Genomic DNA, 20,891 nt, shown 5'->3' with positions numbered 1-20,891 from the left:
TTTGTTTTGTCTTTTCCCAGCCCCCCCGAATGGCAGCCGATTCTGACGGCGATCAGGCAGCGCGACTCTGGATATTCTCATGAATCCCGGCCAGTCCCGGGACCAGGTCCCGATGGAAGAACCTGCCTTTCACTTTTCTTACAGTCTAATATCAAAACCCTTTATCCCAAAAAGATTTTTCTGCGTAGGTGGCGGATACTAGTTCTGAGCTCTTTTTTAGAGTTGCGGTGAGATCATCGAGTTCGTATGGAGTAGTTCGCTCGGTTCTGGCCCGCCCAAGGGCGGGCCAGACGCGGTCTACCAGGCATCTGACCCTATACCGTAGACAGGCGAGTGACCCCATGTTAGAGATAGTAGTAAATAAAAATGAACTGTAGAATGCAAAATTCAAAATGGAAGATGGTTCATGTCAATCCGGTGCTTTGTGGCGTAATACTCTTAACTACTAGTCCTGTAGGTATATGTAGTACGGCGCCGAGTATCGGTGCGGGACAATCAGTCAGATCTCTCGGGGTAAAACCCACGCTTGAAACCTTCAGGGTCCATCCCGCCGGACTTCATATCTCCTCCCATTCCACTTTCTATTTTGACTACTAAACGAATCTGTGCCTCAAAGAAAGGTTGTGGCGTGATGGACTATTCCAACTACCCAGATAATCAATCCCAGCCATTCTCGCTTTATGGGCTGCCCACCCCCGACCAGCAGCCTCAGCCACCCTCGGACAATGGGCTCCGCGATCCCTTCTCACTGGTACGATATATCCCTTCCTATACCCTATTTTCGATAAACTCGGTCCTCTGACTCTAGTCCTAGAACAACTATAACCAGTACTTTCCCGGCTTCGATCCTTCTGTCCGCCTCGACCCCTCCTCATCCTTCGTGCCGCCGCCACATTCGCCGCCGGACTCCTATAGCAAAACCTCCGTCTCTAGCCATGACCCGAATAATAATACCAAACCAGGCACCTCCTCTATTGATGGAGATGAGAATCTGTTTGGCGACCCGGCTCTAGGTCGAAGCAGCAGCGAGGAGAAGGAATCGATGACGCCAGCGCAAACGAAGCGCAAAGCGCAAAACCGAGCAGCGTATGTGATAACCCAAGCGAGTTCTCTAGAACAATATCAAGCAGGATTTTCTGTTTATCATAGCGAAATAATCAACTGGCTTCAATTGGTTGATGTCAAACCGGCTAACAGAGATCAATATATAGTCAACGCGCATTCCGCGAACGAAAAGAGAGGCATGTGAAAGACCTAGAGGATAAAGTCAACAGCCTGGAGGATTCATCCACCTCTCTTAATGCAGATAATGAGCGCCTGAGGCGCCAGCTCGCCAAATACGCAACGGAGAATGAGATTCTGCGTGCCACATCACATTCTCTAAATGGCAATAACAATCGTCCGCCAAAAGAACAACCTCAAGCCCCCGTTACGGGACCCATGGAATATACTCCCATCGACTTCGTTTCCAAAGTCACGTCCGAGGAATCCGGATGGGTTCCACACCCTGGTTCGACACCGCTCAGCCCTCAGAGTCCGCAGCAGCACCGTATCACGGTGTGCCAGGCTACCGGCGAGAAGCTTCTTGGCCCCGGCGCGACTTGGGACCTTATCCAGAACCATGAGCTCTTTAAGCGTGGTGAAGTGGATATAGGTATTGTCACAGACAAACTCAAGGGCCTAGCCCAGTGCGATGGCCAGGGCCCTGCTTTTAAAGAAGGCCAAGTGCGCTTGGCTATTGAACAGAGTGCGGCCGAGAGAGATGACCTACTTTGATATAAATGATATATTTAATCTTTTTTTTGATGGACGGATGATATATGACCGGCTTTCTTTTTTGCTGAGGTTTTTGGATGATTTTTTGGGCGCTGGGTTGCGTGGAGTTCAACGAGTTGGCAACGGATCTACCTGACTACATTTAGTTGGTATATTTAGGTTATTATGTGTTTTATCTTGTTCGGCACATTCAAGTTGACATTGAAACTTCTTTTTGTCTTTTGGACAACCTTGAAATATCAGGCTCAATAGTAGCTTCTACTGAAAACAAATTACTATGTCCAAAACGTCGCAGGAACAATTTCAAACCTAGAGGAATGTACAATTCAACAGCTGCTTATTTGCATGCCTTCCGTCGCTGGATCAACCACGCACGAGAATTGGCCAAATTATCCTGTCTCATTGGCTGGATCTCGCAGGGTCTAGATACAATCCGAGCCCTGGAATATTCATCATTTGGGACAATTTTTACAGTTTTTGTTTCAAACCCTCCCCTTTCCAATCTCCAACATAAGGTCATAAACTGGACCAATTGCATAATATACAAAACATCGCATAGTCATGAAAGTTCTGGGTCGTGTTGCGTCGAGTAGTCGAGGGATCTTAATCCCAGTCGTCATCATAATCTTCAACGTTCAGTTCATCATCGCCCGCCTCCATGGAGTCCGAGCGCTTCTTGAGACGAACATCACTCTCCTTCAGTGCACCAAGATCAATGAGTAGCTTTTCCAAATCTTCGATCTTGGTTCGGGGCCCGTTGAGTTCCCGAAGAGTGATCAACTGCCTCTTAATCTCGGTATCCTTGTAGACGAGAATCGTGGGGGTATTCTTCTCTGGGTACCCCTCGATACACATGTCCGCGCGGATCTCACAGAACTTGATGTCGCCGAACTTAGCTGCCATTTGCCGCCATAGCTCTGTCAATACCCGGGACTCAACATTGGCACCTTGGGCTGTCAGATTGACAAGCACGAAGGCGCTGTTGGAGGCGTCGGTCACCTCTCGGCCATAGTCGACTTTCTGAAGAGGATAGACCTGGTTAAAAAGACTGGTATGTTGCAGTGTGTTGAGCTCTGCAAGGCGTTTTTGACTAACAAGGAAGGGTGTTAGTTTGGTTGTTGAACTGTGTATCAAGCATGCCGAGGGCTTGCGGGAATCCAGGGAATAGGTGCGCTGATGGCAGGCACAAGACTCACCGATATTGCTGAAGAAATTCCTCGTCTTCCTCGTCCTCTAACTCATCCAGCTCATCAACATCCTTGTCCTCCAGGCGATTTTCGTGGGCCTTTCGGGTGGCCTCGATTAGGGCCTCTTGGATCAAAGGTTCGGGGTCTTTGGGCTTCTCAGGGATAATTCCATGCTGGCGAAGAATGTCGTTCCTAAAAAAAAAATAGAGAAATCAAGTCAGAACGTGATCATATATAGCTGTCCCCGCAAGCGGGAATGCATGCTTCATGCAGGTAATAGCGACGATACCATTCAGTGTCCTCGTTGGGGTTGACTTCAACCTGCATATTGATTTCAATTTGACAGTGAACCGTAGCAAGAAACGAAGAGAATAAAGACTGTGGGAGAGGGAAAGAAAGCAAGTTGAGAGAGCGGAGCAAGGCATCTCAAATGCATGATGCCACCTGTTTGCAGTGTTTGGCTGGGGCGCCACAGTGGCTGCCAAACACACGGAAGGCCACCTTCACCTAACTCCATAAACAATTGGAGTTCGAGGTCGAGATTCATCACCAACTCTTCTCCACACCCCTTTTCTTCTCCTCTTTCTCGCCCTTTGCTTTGGGGGTTGACTATGCGCATGCAGTAGTTGGCCTACACCGCCCTCCTGCTGTTACTCTGTCCTCCCTCCACCCTCCAATCGAACCCACTCCGAGCCTAAGGAGATCGCGAACACAATCCGCTGGTGCAATCCCAGCACCTGGGCAAGATGAGCTATATGAAGAAAGACGAAGATGCGGACCAGGTCATGATCAGACTTGATCGGACCTCGGTGTTCCAAGACGGTATGCAATCGGACAATGGCCTCCCCCCCCTGGCACTCCGATTCACAACCGCACCACTCCCTCCTTGTGTACTAACCTAGGCCAATTCTTCTAGCTCGATTGTTCAATTCCTCCCCCATCTCACCGCGAACATGCCGAACCCTATTGACCAAGATCGCGGTCCTCCTCTTCACTGGGGAGCAATTCCCAACCAACGAAGCCACAACCCTCTTCTTCGGTATCTCAAAGCTGTTCCAGAACAAGGATCCCTCGCTGCGACAGATGGTGTATCTGATTTTGAAGGAGCTTGCGGGCACTGCCGAGGATGTTATCATGTCCACCAGTATCATCATGAAGGACACTGCCGTTGGCAGCGACGTTCTCTACCGGGCCAACGCTATTCGGGCGCTGTGCCGTATCATCGATGGATCCACGGTCCAGGGCATTGAGCGACTCATCAAGACGGCCATTGTCGACAAGACTCCCTCGGTCTCCTCCGCCGCCTTGGTTTCATCCTACCACCTCCTGCCCGTTGCTCGCGATGTCGTTCGGAGATGGCAGAGTGAGACTCAAGAAGCTGCTTCTTCTTCAAAGCAGTCGACCGGTTTCCTAGGTTTCTCATCTGGCTCTCAGGCCCACGCCATCTCGCAGTCGAACTTTATGACACAATACCACGCAATTGGTCTTCTGTACCAAATGCGCTCGCACGATCGCATGGCGCTTGTGAAGATGGTTCAGCAATATGGTGCCGCGGGCGTTGTCAAGAGCCCTGCTGCCCTGGTTTTGCTGGTCCGCCTGGCTGCTAAGCTGGCGGAGGAGGATCCTGGTCTCCGGAAACCCATGATGCAGATGTTGGATGGCTGGCTCCGTCACAAGCACGAGATGGTCAACTTCGAGGCTGCAAAGGCCATCTGCGACCTCCGAGATGTCACCGACGCTGAGGCATCCCAGGCTGTCCACGTCCTTCAGCTCTTCTTGTCCTCCCCGCGCTCTGTCACGAAGTTCGCCGCCATTCGCATCCTCCATAACTTCGCCTCCTTCAAGCCGCAGGTCGTCAACGTCTGCAACCCCGATATTGAGTCGCTTATCTCTAACACCAACCGCTCTATCGCCACGTTTGCTATCACCACCTTGCTTAAGACCGGTAACGAGGCTAGTGTCGATCGCCTGATGAAGCAGATCTCGGGTTTCATGGCCGATATCACCGATGAGTTTAAGATCACTATTGTCGAGGCCATCCGCACATTGTGTCTCAAGTTCCCCAGCAAGCAAGCCGGTATGCTCGTGTTCTTGAGTGGCATTCTGCGTGACGAGGGTGGATATGAATTCAAGCGCACTGTTGTGGAGAGCATGTTCGATCTGATCAAATTTGTCCCCGAGAGCAAGGAAGAAGCTCTTGCTCATCTTTGCGAATTTATTGAGGACTGCGAGTTCACCAAGCTGTCTGTTCGCGTTCTGCATCTGCTTGGTGTTGAGGGCCCCAAGACCTCGCACCCTACCAAGTACATCCGCTATATCTATAATCGTGTCGTGCTGGAGAACGCCATTGTCCGTGCCGCTGCCGTCACTGCTCTGGCTAAGTTTGGTGTTGGCCAAACTGACCCTGAAGTCAAGTCGAGTGTGCATGTTCTTCTCACCCGTTGTCTAGACGATACCGACGATGAGGTTCGCGATCGTGCCGCCCTCAACCTGCGCTTGATGGGAGCAGATGATGCTATGGCAGGGCCGTTTATCAAGAACGGTAAGAAGTCTAACTTTCCTCTCAACATGCAATTTTTACTGACAAAACTAGATTCCATGTACTCTCTTTCCACCTTTGAGCACCAACTTGTCATGTATGTGACCTCGAACGACAAGCAGAATTTCGCTGCTGCCTTTGATGTTTCTTCTGTTCCCGTTGTCAGCCACGAGCAGGCCTTGGCCGAGGAGCGGACCAAGAAGCTCACTTCCGCCACACCCACCCTCAAGGCCCCTTCGGCCGGTCCTACGAAGAGCAAGGCGAACAGCGCTACCGAGGCAAACAGTGCGGCTGCCACCCAAAAGTATGCCGAGCAGCTCATGCAACACCCCGATATCAAGGAATACGGCACCTTGCTCAAGTCTTCCGGTCCTGTCGAGCTTTCTGAGAGCGAGACTGAGTATGTTGTGACTGCTGTCAAGCACATTTTCAAGGAGCACATCGTTGTGCAATATGATATTAAGAACACCCTTCCCGATACCGTCCTTGAAAACGTGACTGTGGTCGCGACGCCAGAGGAGGATGACGTTCTGGAGGATGATTTCATGATTCCTGCCCCCAAGCTTTCGCCGAACGAGCCTGGCGTCGTCTACGCTGCCTTCAAGAAGCTGGGTGGCGAGCACAGTGTCCCAATCTCCTCCTTCACCAATATCCTGAAGTTCACCAGCAAGGAGATCGATCCTACCACTGGCGATCCCGAGAATGAGGGCTACGATGACGAGTACCAGGTAGAAGACCTCGAGCTCACTGGTGGCGACTACGTTATCCCCGCTTTTGCCGGCAGCTTCGACCACGTCTGGGAGCAGACTGGCGCTAATGGCGAGGAGGAGAGTGAGACTCTGCAATTGAGCAACATGAAGAGTATCATCGGTATGTATCTCATTTTCGTTCCAGTCGATAAATTACCAAGTCACTAACAACTTTCTAGATGCCACGGAGCAACTGATCGCTGCCCTTTCCCTCCAACCCCTGGAGGGAACTGATGTTGCTCTTAACAACAGCACACACACCCTGAAGCTCTTCGGTAAGACCGTCTCTGGTGGCCGGGTGGCTGCTCTCATCAAGATGGCGTTCTCGAGCAAGAGCGGCATCACAACCAAGATCACTGTCCGGGCAGAAGAAGAGGGAGTTGCGGCTGCGGTGCTTGCCTCTGTCACTTAATGTTTTCCCTTTTAAACTATTTCCCTTTTCTTTTCTCCATTCGATATCAAATTGTAGTAGACATGAGGATGGTTCTACATTCTTCACGCGCCCTCGCACCCTGCTGTTCTTGTTCATTCTCAATCTGTGCTGCTATTTCTTAAGCTTCCAGGGCGATTTCTTCTACTTATGACGAGTTCATGATGGCCACAATAAAAGCTTGGAGGACTTGTTTCTGTCTGTTATCGAGCCGATTTTCTTCCGTTTCCTCTCTATATTCTGCTTTGTCGGGGCGTCTACATAGATCGATGGTTGCGGACCAAGGCGAAGCAATTACATTTGGTTACTAAATAAAGCTAGCTGGTCACATAAGTTACTACTAGTAGCTACTTGGTTCGCTTACCAGATTCGTATCCGTTGTATACTTTCTATGTATCAGTAGTAGTATGTCTTTAAGGTCCCTATGAGCTAATTTTCGTCTTTTTGTTCGTACTATTTCATACTGACTCGCGAGGTCTAGTATTGCCCGTTCTGGTCGTAGCAAAAACGCTCTACCTAGATCAACAAACCCAACGCCAGCTCTTATTATCCCCACAACTTTCACTTGAATCAATTTTGAGTCTACTATTTTAAAATCGGAAACTACCAAGATACTACTCGTACTAGTACTGTACTAGTCGTTATCAAAATTCTACTTGAAGTTATTATTACAAAAATGTTAAATTGATAGTATGAACTAACTAGCATTCCGACGCTTCTGATCATAATCATAATCCATCCGTCTATATGCGGGTTCGCCGTTATAATGATATTTCTAGGCTATGCAATGCTATTGGGGTATTGTGTATTTTTAGCGAGGCTCCGTATCCGTGGCCACTAACGCATTAATTGGTTCCATCAAGAATTGTCAATCCGAATGGGTGAATTGATTCAAACTCAGCAAGCCGAGGGTCGTCGTCGTCCGGTAGGTGAAGCCAAATTTCGTCGTCGATCTTTCGGTAGTCATTCAGCATGAGCCCTACGTCTGGACAGACTTTAAGACACCACACATTGCTGAATTGGTTTTGCAACCCTTGGAGAAGTAGAATTTGGAGCCATTCACCATCTTCTGAGTCCAACTCAAAACCAGGATGTGCGGGGGCGATCTCTAATATCTGAATGGGCGATACCTGTAGCCTCGGGCCATCGAGCAGCGTCGTAGCAAGGTCTGCGGGTATTTTGAGATGGTAAAGCATCTCCATTGACTCGAGAGCTCCCGTTATATCGAATCCTTCATTTTCCACTCCATTCTTCCATATGTCGTGATTATCAGAACCGATGGTCAGTTCTCTGAGCCCTTGACTAAGCTTCTTGTTACGCAGAGTAACCGCTAGAACGCAAAGATCAAGATTAACGCAATGATCAAACGTTAACTTTTCGAGATTTTCCGGCCAGTAGAAGTCTAGCATCGTTTCGTAATCGAAGTGCCCTCCGACTCTCAAATCGATCAGTGACTGCGGCCACTGATCCACGGTGTCATTTGTATGAACGAGCTTCATAGAAGTGGGAAGTATGAGACATTCGAGCTTTTTAATACCACTGATAGCTTTTTTGAGTTTCGGAAAGCTTATAGAGCTTCCTATAACCAAGCTTAAGTCTAAACGTAGAAGATTCTGGCATCTGGAAAGCGCTGCAAGGCTGTTGATGCTGCTGGATCGTTAGTCTCGGTCTCAACGACGGCCACCGCCCTAAAACACCGCTCCAGATTACTCACGCAAAGGATACACGAGGTGCCGTGAATGAAACAAGGCTTGAGCTCGCCGCTTTTAATAGCCGTGCAGTTTGGCTAGGGGAGCTGTGGTGGACCAGCTCCTGCAAGAGGAGCTCCTTCACCAAAGACCCGAGGTCGACCTTTGATTTTTTGGCCCTGGACTGGGGACTGACTGTGGATAGAAAATTTCCGAACTTGTTCCCTCGCGCAAGTTGCGGGCTACGATACAGAAACTCGATGCCGGCCGAGTACCACGCACGTCCAACAAGGCAGAAGTTGTACATATTGTTCTGGCGAAAGAGCAACGAGCCCTTCTGTTCTTCATCACCCCAGTAGAAAAATTGAGCGATTAGAATGATGATTTCCACTGGAAGATCGGGAGCAATATGATCACCCATGTTGGGTGGTTGTACTTTCATGGCAGGCGGAGTCGGAGAAGTGAAGGGTGGAAAAAAAGACGAAAGGGAATGGGATTAGGAAAGAGTGTAACGGGATGTGAGATCGGGCCGTCATCGATTGATTGATTTTAGCGTCATTCTTGAGGTCGAGGTCGCTCGGTATCAGACAATCAATGTATTATGTGCATGGGGTCCAGAGAGATGAGAATGCTCAATGCGCGGCGAATCGGAGAAAGAGTGGGGTGGGGGAAGGCGGAGTTAAAAGAGTTGGAGTTGGGGATGATATCACCCCCTCTCCCGGTCTCCCCTTCTCCTTCTTTTCTTCCCACAACCTCTCTTTCACCACTTTACAGATGAATTCTCAGACTATGTGGCGGTCTCTAAATCTGCTCCGGTGTGTACCCGGCCAATACAATGCTAGCCGTCGAGCTATTCAGACCGCCAGCGCGTCCCGAATCCCGAACTTCGCCTTTGCCTTTGAGTGAGTGACCGTGATGTATGCACATAGCCAACCCACTGTTTCCCCAATCTAATAATTCTCTCTCAGCATTGATGGCGTCCTCCTACGAGCTTCGAAACCTATCCCTGGCGCTGCCGATTCATTAGCCCTCCTGAAAGAGCAGGGGATCCCCTTCATCTTACTTACCAATGGCGGAGGTAAACACGAGACAGAGCGCGTTGCAGAAATCAGCGAGAAGCTCAATGTGTCACTGGATGCAACGGACATCGTTCAAAGTCATTCACCTTTTGCGGAACTAGTCAAGGGACCTGATGCGGCGAGCGCGCTCGAGAACAAATGTGTTTTGGTGGCTGGAGGTGATGGCGACAATTGTCGACGAGTGGCGGAGCAATACGGTTTCAAGAATGTCGTGACACCGGGTGATATCTTTATGGCCAATCCCTCGGTTTGGCCCTTCTCGAAGAACTTCTCGGATCACTATAAGACTTTTGCCCGGCCGCTTCCTAAGCCGCTCGATTCCACCGATATAACTAAGGGTCTCAAGATTGATGCTGTCTTTGTATTCAATGATCCTCGTGACTGGGGACTTGATACCCAAGTGATTATGGATCTCTTGCTCTCGTCGCAAGGCCACGTCGGTACGCTGTCAGAGAAGAACGGCCGAACCGACCTGCCCAACCACGGCTACCAGCAGGATGGTCAGCCACATTTGTATTTCTCCAATCCTGATCTTTGGTGGGCAGCAGCCTATCCTCTGTCACGTCTTGGCCAGGGCGGGTTCCGAGAAGCACTCGAGGGTGTCTGGGCTGCGGCCACCGGTGGACCCGGCAAAGGCATTGAGCTGAAGAAAACCGTGATCGGAAAACCATACCAGGGGACGTACGAATTCGCCGAAAGGCAGCTGCTCCGCAACCGGTCCAAGGTCTTTGGCACAGATCTGCCACCCTTGCAGCGAGTCTATATGGTTGGGGACAACCCGGAATCGGACATTCGGGGCGCAAACTCCTACCGCAGTGGGTCCGGCAGCAGCTGGGAGTCCATTTTGGTCCGGACTGGTGTCTATACTGGAGGCGATCCTGCATGGACTCCTAAAACAATTACCGATGATGTACAGAAGGCTGTTCAATGGGCACTGAAATCTTCAAAGTGGTGATTTCGCGGTCGACTTGGCAATCTACGCGAAATGCCAAGTATAGTTCCAACGCATATCTGGGTGACAGGAGATTGATCAGTCACCACATCCTGGAGTTAACTTAGCGTCATATCATAACTATTATCCCATGCACATACTACGGGATACCAACATGAACCAATATTCTACTTTTTTACCTGGAATTGGTGATGATAGGAAGACTCTGTCAGCCTCACATAACTGTTCTAGTTCAACTATTTGATTATGGTAAATCTGCAAGAAGTTTATAGCAAATGTCTCTTAAATCCATCGTACTTCTATGCTTCCATTGAATCCCTCCTGATTCCTCAGGCACCGCGATCGATAATTATGGGGTCATGTGACGATCACCCCTCTTAGGGTTTAGGGCAGTTTTGCACGGCGGGGGTGACTCAAAGTGTCAACCGCATCGAGTCACCCCATTCAAAGTGTATCATTAAGGTAAGGAATCCACATTCCCGCAGTCAATTGTGTTCGTATCTAACACTCCTCTTCAAAGCATTATGGCGGACTCCGAATTGCCCACTCGCCCCAAGCCCGAGGAGACCGGCGCGCCCGCCGCTCCCGCCGCGGAAGGTGACTCTAAGAGCGCCAGCAAGAATGCGGCGAAGAAGGCCGCAAAGGAGAAAGCCAAGGCTGAGAAGGCCGCTGCCCGCGCTGCACAGGAGAAGGCTCAGGCTGCTGCTCAAGAAGCCAATGACACCGCCAAGCACCTCTACGGCAAGCTCCCCGAATCCGACGATGTCAACCCCACCACGCGATTCACCGACTTCACCGACGAAGAGAAGGAGGTTACTGTTGTCGCCCGTGTGGACAATGCGCGCGTGCAAAGTGCCAAGCTTGCTTTCCTGATGCTGCGCCAGCAGGGTCAGAAGATCCAGGCCGTTATTGCGGCCGCCGAGCCTATCTCTCGACAGATGATCAAGTTCACCGGTGGACTGAACGTCAACTCCATTGTTCAGGTTACCGGTCTGATCAAGAAGCCCGAAATCCCCATTTCCTCTGCCACCATCCAGCACCTTGAGATCCACATCCGCAAGGTGTACATGATCTCTGAAGCCGCGCAAATGCTGCCCATGCAGGTCAAGGATGCCGAGCGCCCACCACCCGTTGAGACTGCCGATGATGCCCCCCAGGTTGATTCTGAGGGTGCCCCCATTGTTACCCTCAAGACCCGTCTGGACAACCGTGTCCTGGATCTCCAAACCGAGACCAGCCAGGCCATCACCTGGATCTCCAGTGGTGTTGCCCAGCTGTTCTCCGAGTATATGATCAAGAGCGGTTCCCGGTGGATTTTCACCCCCAAGCTGGTCGGCGCGGCCACCGAAGGTGGCAGCAACGTGTTCGAAGTCAAGTACTTCAAGCGTACTGGTTACCTCGCTCAGAGCCCTCAGCTGTACAAGCAGATGTGTATCGCCGGTGATATGGAGAACGTGTTTGAGATCGCTCCCGTTTTCCGTGCGGAGGACAGCAACACCCACCGTCACTTGACCGAGGTACGATGATTATCTCAAATGTATTATGTGGTATTCATGCTAATAACTTGTAGTTTGCTGGTCTTGATTTCGAGAAGACCTTTGATCACCACTACCACGAGGTTCTTGAGTTCGCTGAGGATCTCCTGGTCTTTATCCTCTCCCAGCTCAAGGAGCGCTACGCCGCCCAGATCGCTACCATCCAGAAGTCTTACCCCAAGGCCGGTGACTTCAAGCTGCCCAAGAACGGCAAGGCTCTGCGTCTGAACTACATGGATGGTGTTGCCCTGCTGAAGGAGGCTGGCGTCGACATGTCGGAGCAGGAACGCTTCGAGAACGACTTCAGCACCGCCATGGAGAAGCAGCTTGGACAGATCATTCGCGACAAGTACGACACCGACTTCTACGTTCTGGACAAGTTCCCCATGGCTGTCCGTCCCTTCTATACCAAGGCCGACCCCAGCGATGCTCGCTTCTCTAACTCGTACGATTTCTTCATGCGTGGTGAGGAAATCATGTCTGGCGCCCAGCGCATTAACGACATCACCGAGCTCGAGGAGTCAATGCGCTCCAAGGGTATGGACCCTACCCAGGAGGGCTTCGAGGACTATCTCAATGCTTTCCGCCAGGGTTGCCCACCTCACGCCGGTGGTGGTCTGGGTATGAACCGTATTGTCATGTTCTTCCTAGGCCTGCCGAACGTGCGTCTGGCGTCGCTGTTCCCCCGTGACCCCCAGCGCCTGCGCCCTTAGATGGATGGCTTGTGTAGATAGAATATAGCAAAGAAAGATCAAAAATGAATTGCATGGAACGACCCTTTTAAGTTGATAACTTCCGTCTCTATCAGTACCATGCCTATTGAGCTGTTTTCCAACGCTTGAAGAAGATTGATGAAAAAGATACGTGCTTCGCATCCGCTGAAACTTGATATCTATCATGTATAAAACAAGCCGCCTGCCCATGGTGGGTCTTATAGACCAAAGAGGAACAGCTTCGGTCCCTGTCAATTCAAAGTCTGCTCCACCTCCCCCAGGCCCCACTGCTGGTTGACATGGGACAGGCTAGATCCAGCCTATTCTCTTCTTCCCTTTCAACCGGTTTCTATAAGAAGCAAAGACCCATTGCCATCATAACTGAGATTCATTAGGGATCAAATATCACTTGTCTGAGATCGTTATTCCTTTGACTCGTAATGCCTTGACTCGGTTCTGACAAGAACATCGAATACGGCACGGGCGATCTGTTCGGTGGCATGGGATCTCCGAGCAGGAAGAGAAACGGAGATCAATTTCATTAATTGGTCATGGAGTCGACCTGTTAATGGTGAGTTGGTGGAAGGAAAGTCATGGAAAAGGGGAACGGAAAAAAAGGAAAAAAAGGAAAAAATTCACCCTTCCCAACCCCCGAAGGGGTGGTCCAGGCTATAAAACCCTCTTGTGAGGATTTTCGGGATCCGATGCTGCCGGAGGCGTAGGCAGTTGCCCACCTAGCCTGGCTTTTCCTGAGGACATCAGGTGCACCGGGGACCCACCCACCAGGTTGTATCGCGCCGGAGCGCACAACAAGGCAGGTGCTGAGGACTCGCTTTAATGCAGCAGTGGTCGATTAAACCACTACGCCACTCACCCTCAGCTGTACCTATTACCACTCGTTACCGATTCTTATCGAACACTTGGTTTCTGAAAATAGTATGTGGATCTCCGATGAATCTCCCCCATCATCTACTAGTTAGTAGTACGGAGTACATAGTGGGGATCCCCGCATTGCTTACTAAAAATACTTCAAATTTTCAGGGGTCTCCATGATCACCATTGGTCCTTTGGGGATGGGTCTGTGCGTCTGCACGGCCAGGGTTGCTGCTAATTTCGACTGCATGTCTACGCGCTGTCGCGGGCATGAATTTCCTTCCACCCAAATCTTTCAAAAAATAATGAAAGTGTAAGAATTCCTCTCCGGAATTTTCTCCATTTTATAATTACTTTTTCAAGAAAAAAAAAACTCGCTGGGGGGCGTCGTAGGCGATATGTTAAAAAGCCTCCACCCTCATGCACCGGAACGCCAACTTGAAGAATTTTCACCCATGTCTCTTAAAAATAATCAAAGTACGTAAATGATTCTCCTGAATTTTCTTAATTTTATCATTTTTTTTCCAAAATTAAATAATCGCCTGGGGGTATTGTAGTCGACATGGTAAAAGGCCTCTCAGAACGCTAACACCAACACCAACACCAACGTGAACCCCACACACACACGCCAACTCGAAGGATTTCCACCCATGTCTCTCAAAGAATAATTGGAGTGGGGGAATGATTCTCGTGGATTTACTCGGTTTTATCGTTATTTTTTCGGGAATAAATAATCGCTTGGGGGCGTTGTAGGCGACAGTGGCAAAAGGCATTGTGCCCGATATATATAATGGTCCCCCTACCCTTCGCGGAATACCACCACCATTACCATACATTCAACAAAATCCACCATATCCCCCAATTCTTCTATATTCATCATTTCAAACTTGCAGTATCAATACTTCAGCCCGAGCAGACTGTATGCTAGTCTCAAAAATACTCCAATCCCTCAGTTGCTATGCATTTCATCTCTAGGTGATGGGTTGTTGACACAATGACTTCATCTTTCCTCGGGGTGGCTTCAGAAGGAAAGAGCGTATTCTATGATGATACTGTCACGATCCGTAAGGCCTCGGGTTCGAATCTAGAGCCCAGGGTATTTGATGCATTCATGTTGAACATGTTGAATGGCCGTTTTGATCGAAGAAAATGATGCCAAAAATTTACATTTCACATCTCGAGGTCCTTTATAGTCTGTCTTGGCACAGTCAGCACGGGGAGGCCAGCTTATCGTAGATTCAGTGGCGATAAGCCCAGTGGGCCCACTTAATAATGGGAGAAAGCCGCCCGGCCTGGATCAAGCTGCCTCAACCTTTCTCCTCGAACTCCTCCAACACCTTGAATGCCTAACAAGCGCAAGACACCCATGTCGGCACCCGCACCCAAGCGCCCTCGTATACACGAGGATGCCGGCGATGGAGCGACACCTCATGAACAGCCACGGAGTCACCCCGTCTACGGTCAGAAGAACGCGTTCCCAGGCTTGGACGACGCTGGGGACGAGCTCTTCTATGGCCCAGCAGATGATGGATTGGAGTATTTACGCATGGTTCGGTGAGTCTCCCTCTTCAAGCCCGATGCCCGATGCCCGAGCGCGTGCTAAAGAACGCTCTTCTCGCTCAGCCATCCCATCTTTTCTTCATCGCAGATTTGATTCTGACACAATGATCCAATCTAGATCCGAAGCGAATGCAATGCCCTCGCTATTCATCGCCGAAAGCTCCCAAACGGCCCCAGCAACATCAAATTCAAATGCTCCGGTGAATTCGAGTGCACGCGATCGGCAAAAGTTGCCTTTCAAAGCCGGTTTCTACATGGACGAAGCCTACGTCGCCCCCGCGAATTCCGACGAAAAATCGCTCACACATCTTGAAAAAGTATACCCCGAAGCTCAAGATTCCTACTATAATCTTCTCCGACACCGATTCTTGCTCCTCCGATCCACCTTGAGGTGTACCCCTCCCGCCACGGCGATCGCCAGCCTCGACGACTCGCACCCTATCAGCCTCCCCCGAAATCATGCACCGGCACGCAAGGAATGGCGACGCCTGACCCTCGCGGTTGATCCTCAGATGGTGCAGCTTGCCTGTATGGACTCGGAGAGTGTGCTGAGTGTGTTGCAGGTGATCGCGCGAGGGCTGTCGGATAATGTACGAAGTGGCGATACCGCGGGCATAAGGCGCCTGGGTGCCTGGGTATGGGGCCTACTGGGAAAATGTCGCGAAGTTGGAGAACTTTCTACAGAGGAAGTGGGTGAGATACGCGATCTCGGGAAACGAGCCGCGAAGATTCTTGAAAAGGTTCGAGAGGCAGAAGAGGAGGACGAGGAAGCCGAGGAAGAGGAGGCCTATGAAGAAGATTCAAATCCCGAAGGGTATGATAAAGATGGCCAAGAGGAGCCAGTAGCTCTATCAACTGAGCACAAAGCTGAAGAATCGGATACACATGACGTGGAGATGCCTAGTGATGCCGACCAACCAGACGAACTGGTGGCGGCAAAGGCGAGGTTACAGGCCAGGCTACAAGCTTGCGAGGACGCTATACCGGAGGATACTTCCAATATGGAGACTCGGGTGAAACAAATCCGTGCCATGCTCGATATGATCATCACTGTCGTGGGCGAATTCTTTGGGCAGCGAGATCTCTTGGAGACACGAGAGGTTTGGACTGGAGCGCAAAACACACCCTAATTTTTAAACATATACCCCATTTGCAAAATTGTACAGTATGATTAAACAAATTTTTCTTTATGTTTACTGCAGAGTCGCCAGCAACCGGCAGCTTGTCAACTTTGTACTATATCATTTGTATACTTGAGCGTGACGGGACTAAACCGTTTCGGGTGCCTTGCGTCATGCGTGTGGCCCCGAGGACCATCTAGTAGTCTCAATAGCTTCTTCCCTTCTTCCCTTCTTCTCTCCTTACATCCCACCACCCCAGCCATGGCGCCAACCGTTGAGATCGCCATTCCGACCACCAGTCTCTCACCCACATCTCCCCCTCACACAGTCTACCACATCACTCTCCGCCTCCCACTTCGCTCTTTCACCGTCTCCAAGCGCTACTCCGACTTCTCCGCTTTTCATGCCTCTCTAATCACCCAGACCAGTGAACCGCCACCAGTGTCCCTCCCTTCAAAGTCCTGGTTCTCGAACACTGTCTCAAACCAAAGCTTTCGAGAAGATCGTCGCCGTGGGCTGGAAGAGTACCTCCAAGCAATCAATGAATCGCCCGATGGCCGCTGGCGCACCTCTTCTGCCTGGAGGGCGTTTCTGAACCTCCCCACAGCTGCCGTCGCCTCCTCGAACGGCGCAAAGAACACCTCGAATCGGTTACATGCCGCGATCACAGATCCTGGTTCCGCATCCAACGGCCCGATCACCGACCCAACACTATGGCTCGATTACCACCGCGACATGAAAACACACCTACATGACGCCCGCCTCCAACTTTCTCGTCGTGACCAAGAGACTATTCCTTCGAAGCAACATGAGAGTTCCGCCCAGGCGAAGAGCAGTCTTGTACGCGCGGGTACGATGCTCGGGCACCTGGAGGAAGGCCTGAGGATCCTGAGCAGCCGCGGGTCCCAATCCGGCCAGTCTACTTCGTCCAGCCTAGGAGAGGGCGAACTGCGCCGTCGGAAAGATCTTCTCATAAATGCGCGCAAGGAAAAAGATGGCCTGGAAGACCTGTTGCAAGCTATGGCAACCAAGACCCGACTGGATAGCGCGGTCGCCGCGATGCCAGACAAGGACAAGGAGGAACTTTTTGGGAAGATCGACAGTGCAAACAATGGGCGCCGAACGCCCGCTCGCCCTGGAAGAGTTCTCGGTAAAGAAACGGAGCGGACGCGTGAGCTTGACAACCAGGGAGTACTGCAGCTGCAAAAACAAACGATGCAGGATCAGGACCAGAACGTGGACGAATTGTTGAAGATTATCATCAGACAGAGAGAGCTGGGGCAGGCTATTCATGAAGAGCTGGAAGTGCATAATGACCTGTTGAGGTTGGCGGATGAGGACACTGATCGGTTCGTCCCCCCCCCCCCTCCCCCGAACTACTCGCACCTTGACGTGCTAACGACTATTCTAGACTCAAGGCCAAGCTCGATGTTGGTAAAAAGCGCCTCGGCAAGATCTCATAATGATCAAGCGAAAGCTGCATATTCTTCCTTTACCGAAATTTTTCATAGACTCCGCTGTTTTCTTAAAACATTGAGGAGGGGTTCGAGCGTTCATTGGCACGGATATCATGGTGCTACATTGCTGTTATCTTGATTTACTATACCCTATGCGCGAAATGTTGATAGTGTTGAAAATCTACAAGATCATAAGGTTTTTCTCTTGAGGGCATTATTTGATGCTGCCATTCTCGTGAATTGTGCTAAAAGAAGTGCAAGTTCATGCTTGTGGTTAATAGTTCATAGTTCATACCCAGAGTTTCAATTAGGAGAAAGGAACTGCGGATGCGTTAGTATCATTTTGTTAGCTTGGGGTTGATTTACTCACTTCCTTTGCCTCTTCCTCTGAGACCTCAGATCGATCAGAGGCCTTCCGGTCAATAAGACCAATCTTGCTTCTTCGCAACAGCCACCACAGCTCTCGTCGATCGCCACCGAGTTCCTCTAGCAATATCTTTGACTTTAATGAGCGCAAGAAATCGTTGTAAAGCGCAGGCTCTTCGTAGTCAACCAGCTCGTCACGCAGAGTCCCCAATTCTTCCACAACACGATCATAGTTGGCGTCGCCCAGACTGTTCTTGATCTGTGATTCGATGATGGCACATAGTTGTTTGACGGCACCATTAATGGTTTCAATATTTTCTGCACGGGACAACATCTGTTTGAACTCCGGGATAGCATTATCGGGCGATATGTTGGCACGCTTTGGCTCTTGGTTGAGAAGAGCGTCGACGTCCAGACCGGAAAGAGGCTTCTCCGTTTCGCGTTGGCGCTTGCGTCCTTTAGTCTTGGGAGGAACTAAAATAATGTGGTTAGCAAGGAATCCGTTGGTTAAACCAGAATAGAAGTTACCTTTCTTAACATCCGCTTTAGAGATCAAGTTCTCAAGGGAGGACGCTGAGTTCTTCACAAGCTCCTCATCAGGATGTGCGAATTTGGTGAGGATTTCAGGCGACTCAAGAATGGGGTTGTCTGGGTGCACTGCGCGATACCGCACTGCCGACTCGATCCGGTGTAGTAGCGGAGAGAAAGATTCATCGATGGGCAGCACATCATTCCTACGATTGATCCTTTTTGTCAGTAGTGTACCAGGGTCCTCTGATCAGACCACTCACCCAAGTTCATCCTTGTGGTCCAGCTCCATACTATCAACATAATTATCCATTGCTTCTTGGAGGTCTTGATTTGGGAGATTTCGGTGCTCGGAGATAGTTTTGCCGGATACGGTGATCACCTTGTCCAGCGGTGGAAATTGGTACGATCGAACATCTTCCGAAAAAGGAAGCTGTACCTCAACGAGGCATTCATAACCTGCATTGATGGACGGTGCAAGCAGGACCACCAGAGGGGCTCGATTCTCCTTGGTGACCATTCGAGCAACAGCATAGAAAGACGATAGGTGTAAGGCGTGAGTGAAAGACGACAGTGCCAGAGAAGCCTTATCATTCGCACGTTCCGGAATGATAATGTTAGCATTGGAGATGTGCAGGTATCGATCGTACTGTAGAGCAGTTAGTTTAGTCGAAGTTCGATCGGATGATGGTGATGATGATGATGATGATGATGATGATGATGATGATGATGATGATGATGATGTTGTACCTTGTCCTGGCTGATGAAGCCGATGAGATCCAGACAGGCGAATGTGTCTAATCTCGTAATGTTCTCATCTATTTGGCTGATGTGGACAGCTGTCCGGCCATACTCATAACCCTTTGCGAGGTCATCACGCTCAACATCAACTTTGCCACCAACCGCAGAGGGATCGTCAACTTGGTAAGTTCGTGCCATTCTCACAGCGGTAAGAGCATCGCCATGACTTGGCTTCTGGTCTCCTTCCTCTTCCTGTGTAGTTTTGGAGACGGGGACAAAAGAGCTGGCAGACGGCGGGCGGGCGACGTATGTTCGGGGATAACGTTCAACCGGAATCTGTACAGCTGTATCGTATTTCTGAGAATCACCAAGTCTGAGCATGCCTTTGAAAGATGGCATGGGATTGACGGCTTTAATCCGAGGGGTTTCTAATTCAGCGATAGCCTCCTCTAGGGTTCCATAGGTCCCCTCGCAACCTTCAGCGAATCCGCGAAGCAGGCTCTCATTTTGTGCCTGTGAATTTGCAAAGAGCATGAGCAGGATTCCCACCATTTTTGTGGGGGTAAATCTTACCTTGTGGGGATCTTTATCCTCCTCCTTTACCCCGTACTCCGGATCGTCGAAATCAGCTCCCCTGGATAATATCAGTCGGGTACAACAGCAATGACACATAGTAATTCACTCACAGAATAGCCAATTCAATCCCATCACTGACAATTTTCTTTTGGATCTCCTCAAGGCCATTGTCGCTCATTGGCCCAGTACCGTTTGTGACCAGGACGATCTTCCGCTTGTACTTAAGCGTTCTGGTAAATTCATTGATCATTGTAATAGCAACGACAATGGCAGAAATGGCTTAATTAGAGTCAGCCTGCTGGTTTATGTCCATATGAGGGGGAGCTTTCATGTACCGTCGCCCCGGTTTGTATTGCTGGGTTTGATGGAATCACGCAGGCTTCGGATATCAGGCATGAGAACTCTAGACGAGGGTCAGTCGTGTACTTTTCCAAGTACCAATAGGCAACATACTGTCCTAATCTCGAAAGAACCGAGATGTTCGAATTATGTGCGTCCTCTCGGAGCTCATTTGACGTGTCTGAAATTGTCTAGTTAGACTCGCGCGGGTGGAAACGAATGACATGGCATGGAAATGCCTACCATCTGAACGCAGAGCAAGAACCGAAACGTTCGCTGTCTTTCGACCATTTCCAACCTAAATTTTGGTGAGTGATGTTCATGAATATCGAAAGAACACGCGTACCGTGGTGGTGATCTTGTCCCAGACATACTGCATGGCCCACTCCAGATCTGTGACGGAGCGGCCATGACGGCGTTCGCCCATGGACCTGCCCACGTCGACAATGTAAATAGTTGCCTCCTTTTGAGCCATTGGATCTGAACACCGCAAGAAAAGGGAGATGTGGAAAAAAAAAGTGAAAAAGACGATGAGATGAGGCTCCTAGTGTAGAGCCAGGCAGACGCGTGATATTTCCTTTTTCGTTTAGGCTGGCGCGCGAGCACATGACATCACTTGATCAGCGTGCGATTATTCATATAGACGTGGAGTTAGTTGGTTGACCGGCAATTACTGCTGTGG

The 20,891-nt window shown here is 50.1% G+C and overlaps 9 protein-coding genes across 9 annotated transcripts; 6 read left to right on the top strand and 3 right to left on the bottom strand.

The window, feature by feature from the left end:
• Positions 1–631: 631 nt before the first annotated feature.
• On the top strand, positions 632–1,776 carry rsmA (putative bZIP transcription factor (Fcr3); the record flags this gene model as incomplete). The annotated part of the gene is made up of 3 exons (XM_057263749.1): positions 632–751; positions 815–1,086; positions 1,212–1,776. The coding sequence occupies 3 exons, from the start codon at positions 632–634 to the stop codon at positions 1,774–1,776; spliced, it is 957 nt and encodes a 318-aa protein (XP_057125410.1).
• Positions 1,777–2,379: 603 nt separating this feature from the next.
• On the bottom strand, positions 2,380–3,290 carry N7481_004529 (phosducin family protein; the record flags this gene model as incomplete). Its single annotated transcript, XM_057263748.1, has 3 exons — positions 2,380–2,866; positions 2,973–3,155; positions 3,253–3,290. The coding sequence occupies 3 exons, from the start codon at positions 3,288–3,290 to the stop codon at positions 2,380–2,382; spliced, it is 708 nt and encodes a 235-aa protein (XP_057125409.1).
• Positions 3,291–3,709: 419 nt separating this feature from the next.
• On the top strand, positions 3,710–6,663 carry N7481_004528 (coatomer subunit gamma; the record flags this gene model as incomplete). Its single annotated transcript, XM_057263747.1, has 4 exons — positions 3,710–3,785; positions 3,880–5,505; positions 5,557–6,372; positions 6,431–6,663. 4 exons carry the CDS (start codon positions 3,710–3,712, stop codon positions 6,661–6,663), a joined length of 2,751 nt encoding a protein of 916 aa, XP_057125408.1.
• An 863-nt stretch (positions 6,664–7,526) lies between these two features.
• On the bottom strand, positions 7,527–8,790 carry N7481_004527 (F-box domain protein; the record flags this gene model as incomplete). Its single annotated transcript, XM_057263746.1, has 2 exons — positions 7,527–8,328; positions 8,396–8,790. 2 exons carry the CDS (start codon positions 8,788–8,790, stop codon positions 7,527–7,529), a joined length of 1,197 nt encoding a protein of 398 aa, XP_057125407.1.
• A 368-nt stretch (positions 8,791–9,158) lies between these two features.
• N7481_004526 (putative HAD superfamily hydrolase) lies at positions 9,159–10,403 on the top strand (the record flags this gene model as incomplete). The annotated part of the gene is made up of 2 exons (XM_057263745.1): positions 9,159–9,271; positions 9,338–10,403. 2 exons carry the CDS (start codon positions 9,159–9,161, stop codon positions 10,401–10,403), a joined length of 1,179 nt encoding a protein of 392 aa, XP_057125406.1.
• Positions 10,404–10,924: 521 nt separating this feature from the next.
• dps1 (putative aspartyl-tRNA synthetase Dps1) lies at positions 10,925–12,648 on the top strand (the record flags this gene model as incomplete). The annotated part of the gene is made up of 2 exons (XM_057263744.1): positions 10,925–11,917; positions 11,971–12,648. 2 exons carry the CDS (start codon positions 10,925–10,927, stop codon positions 12,646–12,648), a joined length of 1,671 nt encoding a protein of 556 aa, XP_057125405.1.
• A 2,215-nt stretch (positions 12,649–14,863) lies between these two features.
• Positions 14,864–16,211, top strand: N7481_004524 (SIP1 domain-containing protein; the record flags this gene model as incomplete). The annotated part of the gene is made up of 2 exons (XM_057263743.1): positions 14,864–15,075; positions 15,200–16,211. The coding sequence occupies 2 exons, from the start codon at positions 14,864–14,866 to the stop codon at positions 16,209–16,211; spliced, it is 1,224 nt and encodes a 407-aa protein (XP_057125404.1).
• A 252-nt stretch (positions 16,212–16,463) lies between these two features.
• N7481_004523 (Qc-SNARE protein) lies at positions 16,464–17,665 on the top strand (the record flags this gene model as incomplete). Its single annotated transcript, XM_057263742.1, has 2 exons — positions 16,464–17,551; positions 17,614–17,665. 2 exons carry the CDS (start codon positions 16,464–16,466, stop codon positions 17,663–17,665), a joined length of 1,140 nt encoding a protein of 379 aa, XP_057125403.1.
• Positions 17,666–17,962: 297 nt separating this feature from the next.
• On the bottom strand, positions 17,963–20,684 carry N7481_004522 (ATP-dependent DNA helicase 2 subunit KU80; the record flags this gene model as incomplete). Its single annotated transcript, XM_057263741.1, has 11 exons — positions 17,963–17,980; positions 18,030–18,499; positions 18,554–18,759; positions 18,817–19,202; positions 19,304–19,807; positions 19,868–19,928; positions 19,981–20,149; positions 20,206–20,273; positions 20,324–20,390; positions 20,453–20,507; positions 20,556–20,684. 11 exons carry the CDS (start codon positions 20,682–20,684, stop codon positions 17,963–17,965), a joined length of 2,133 nt encoding a protein of 710 aa, XP_057125402.1.
• Between the last annotated feature and the right edge of the window lie 207 nt (positions 20,685–20,891).

Source organism: Penicillium waksmanii (assembly GCF_028829765.1).
Source record: "Penicillium waksmanii strain IBT 27052 chromosome Unknown utg000004l:1.0-5674109.0:1.0-5678898.0, whole genome shotgun sequence".
NCBI classification, from domain to species: Eukaryota; Fungi; Ascomycota; class Eurotiomycetes; order Eurotiales; family Aspergillaceae; genus Penicillium; species Penicillium waksmanii.
The sequence above is the reverse complement of the archived record's forward strand: the minus strand, read 5'-3'. Positions and strand labels throughout refer to the sequence as shown.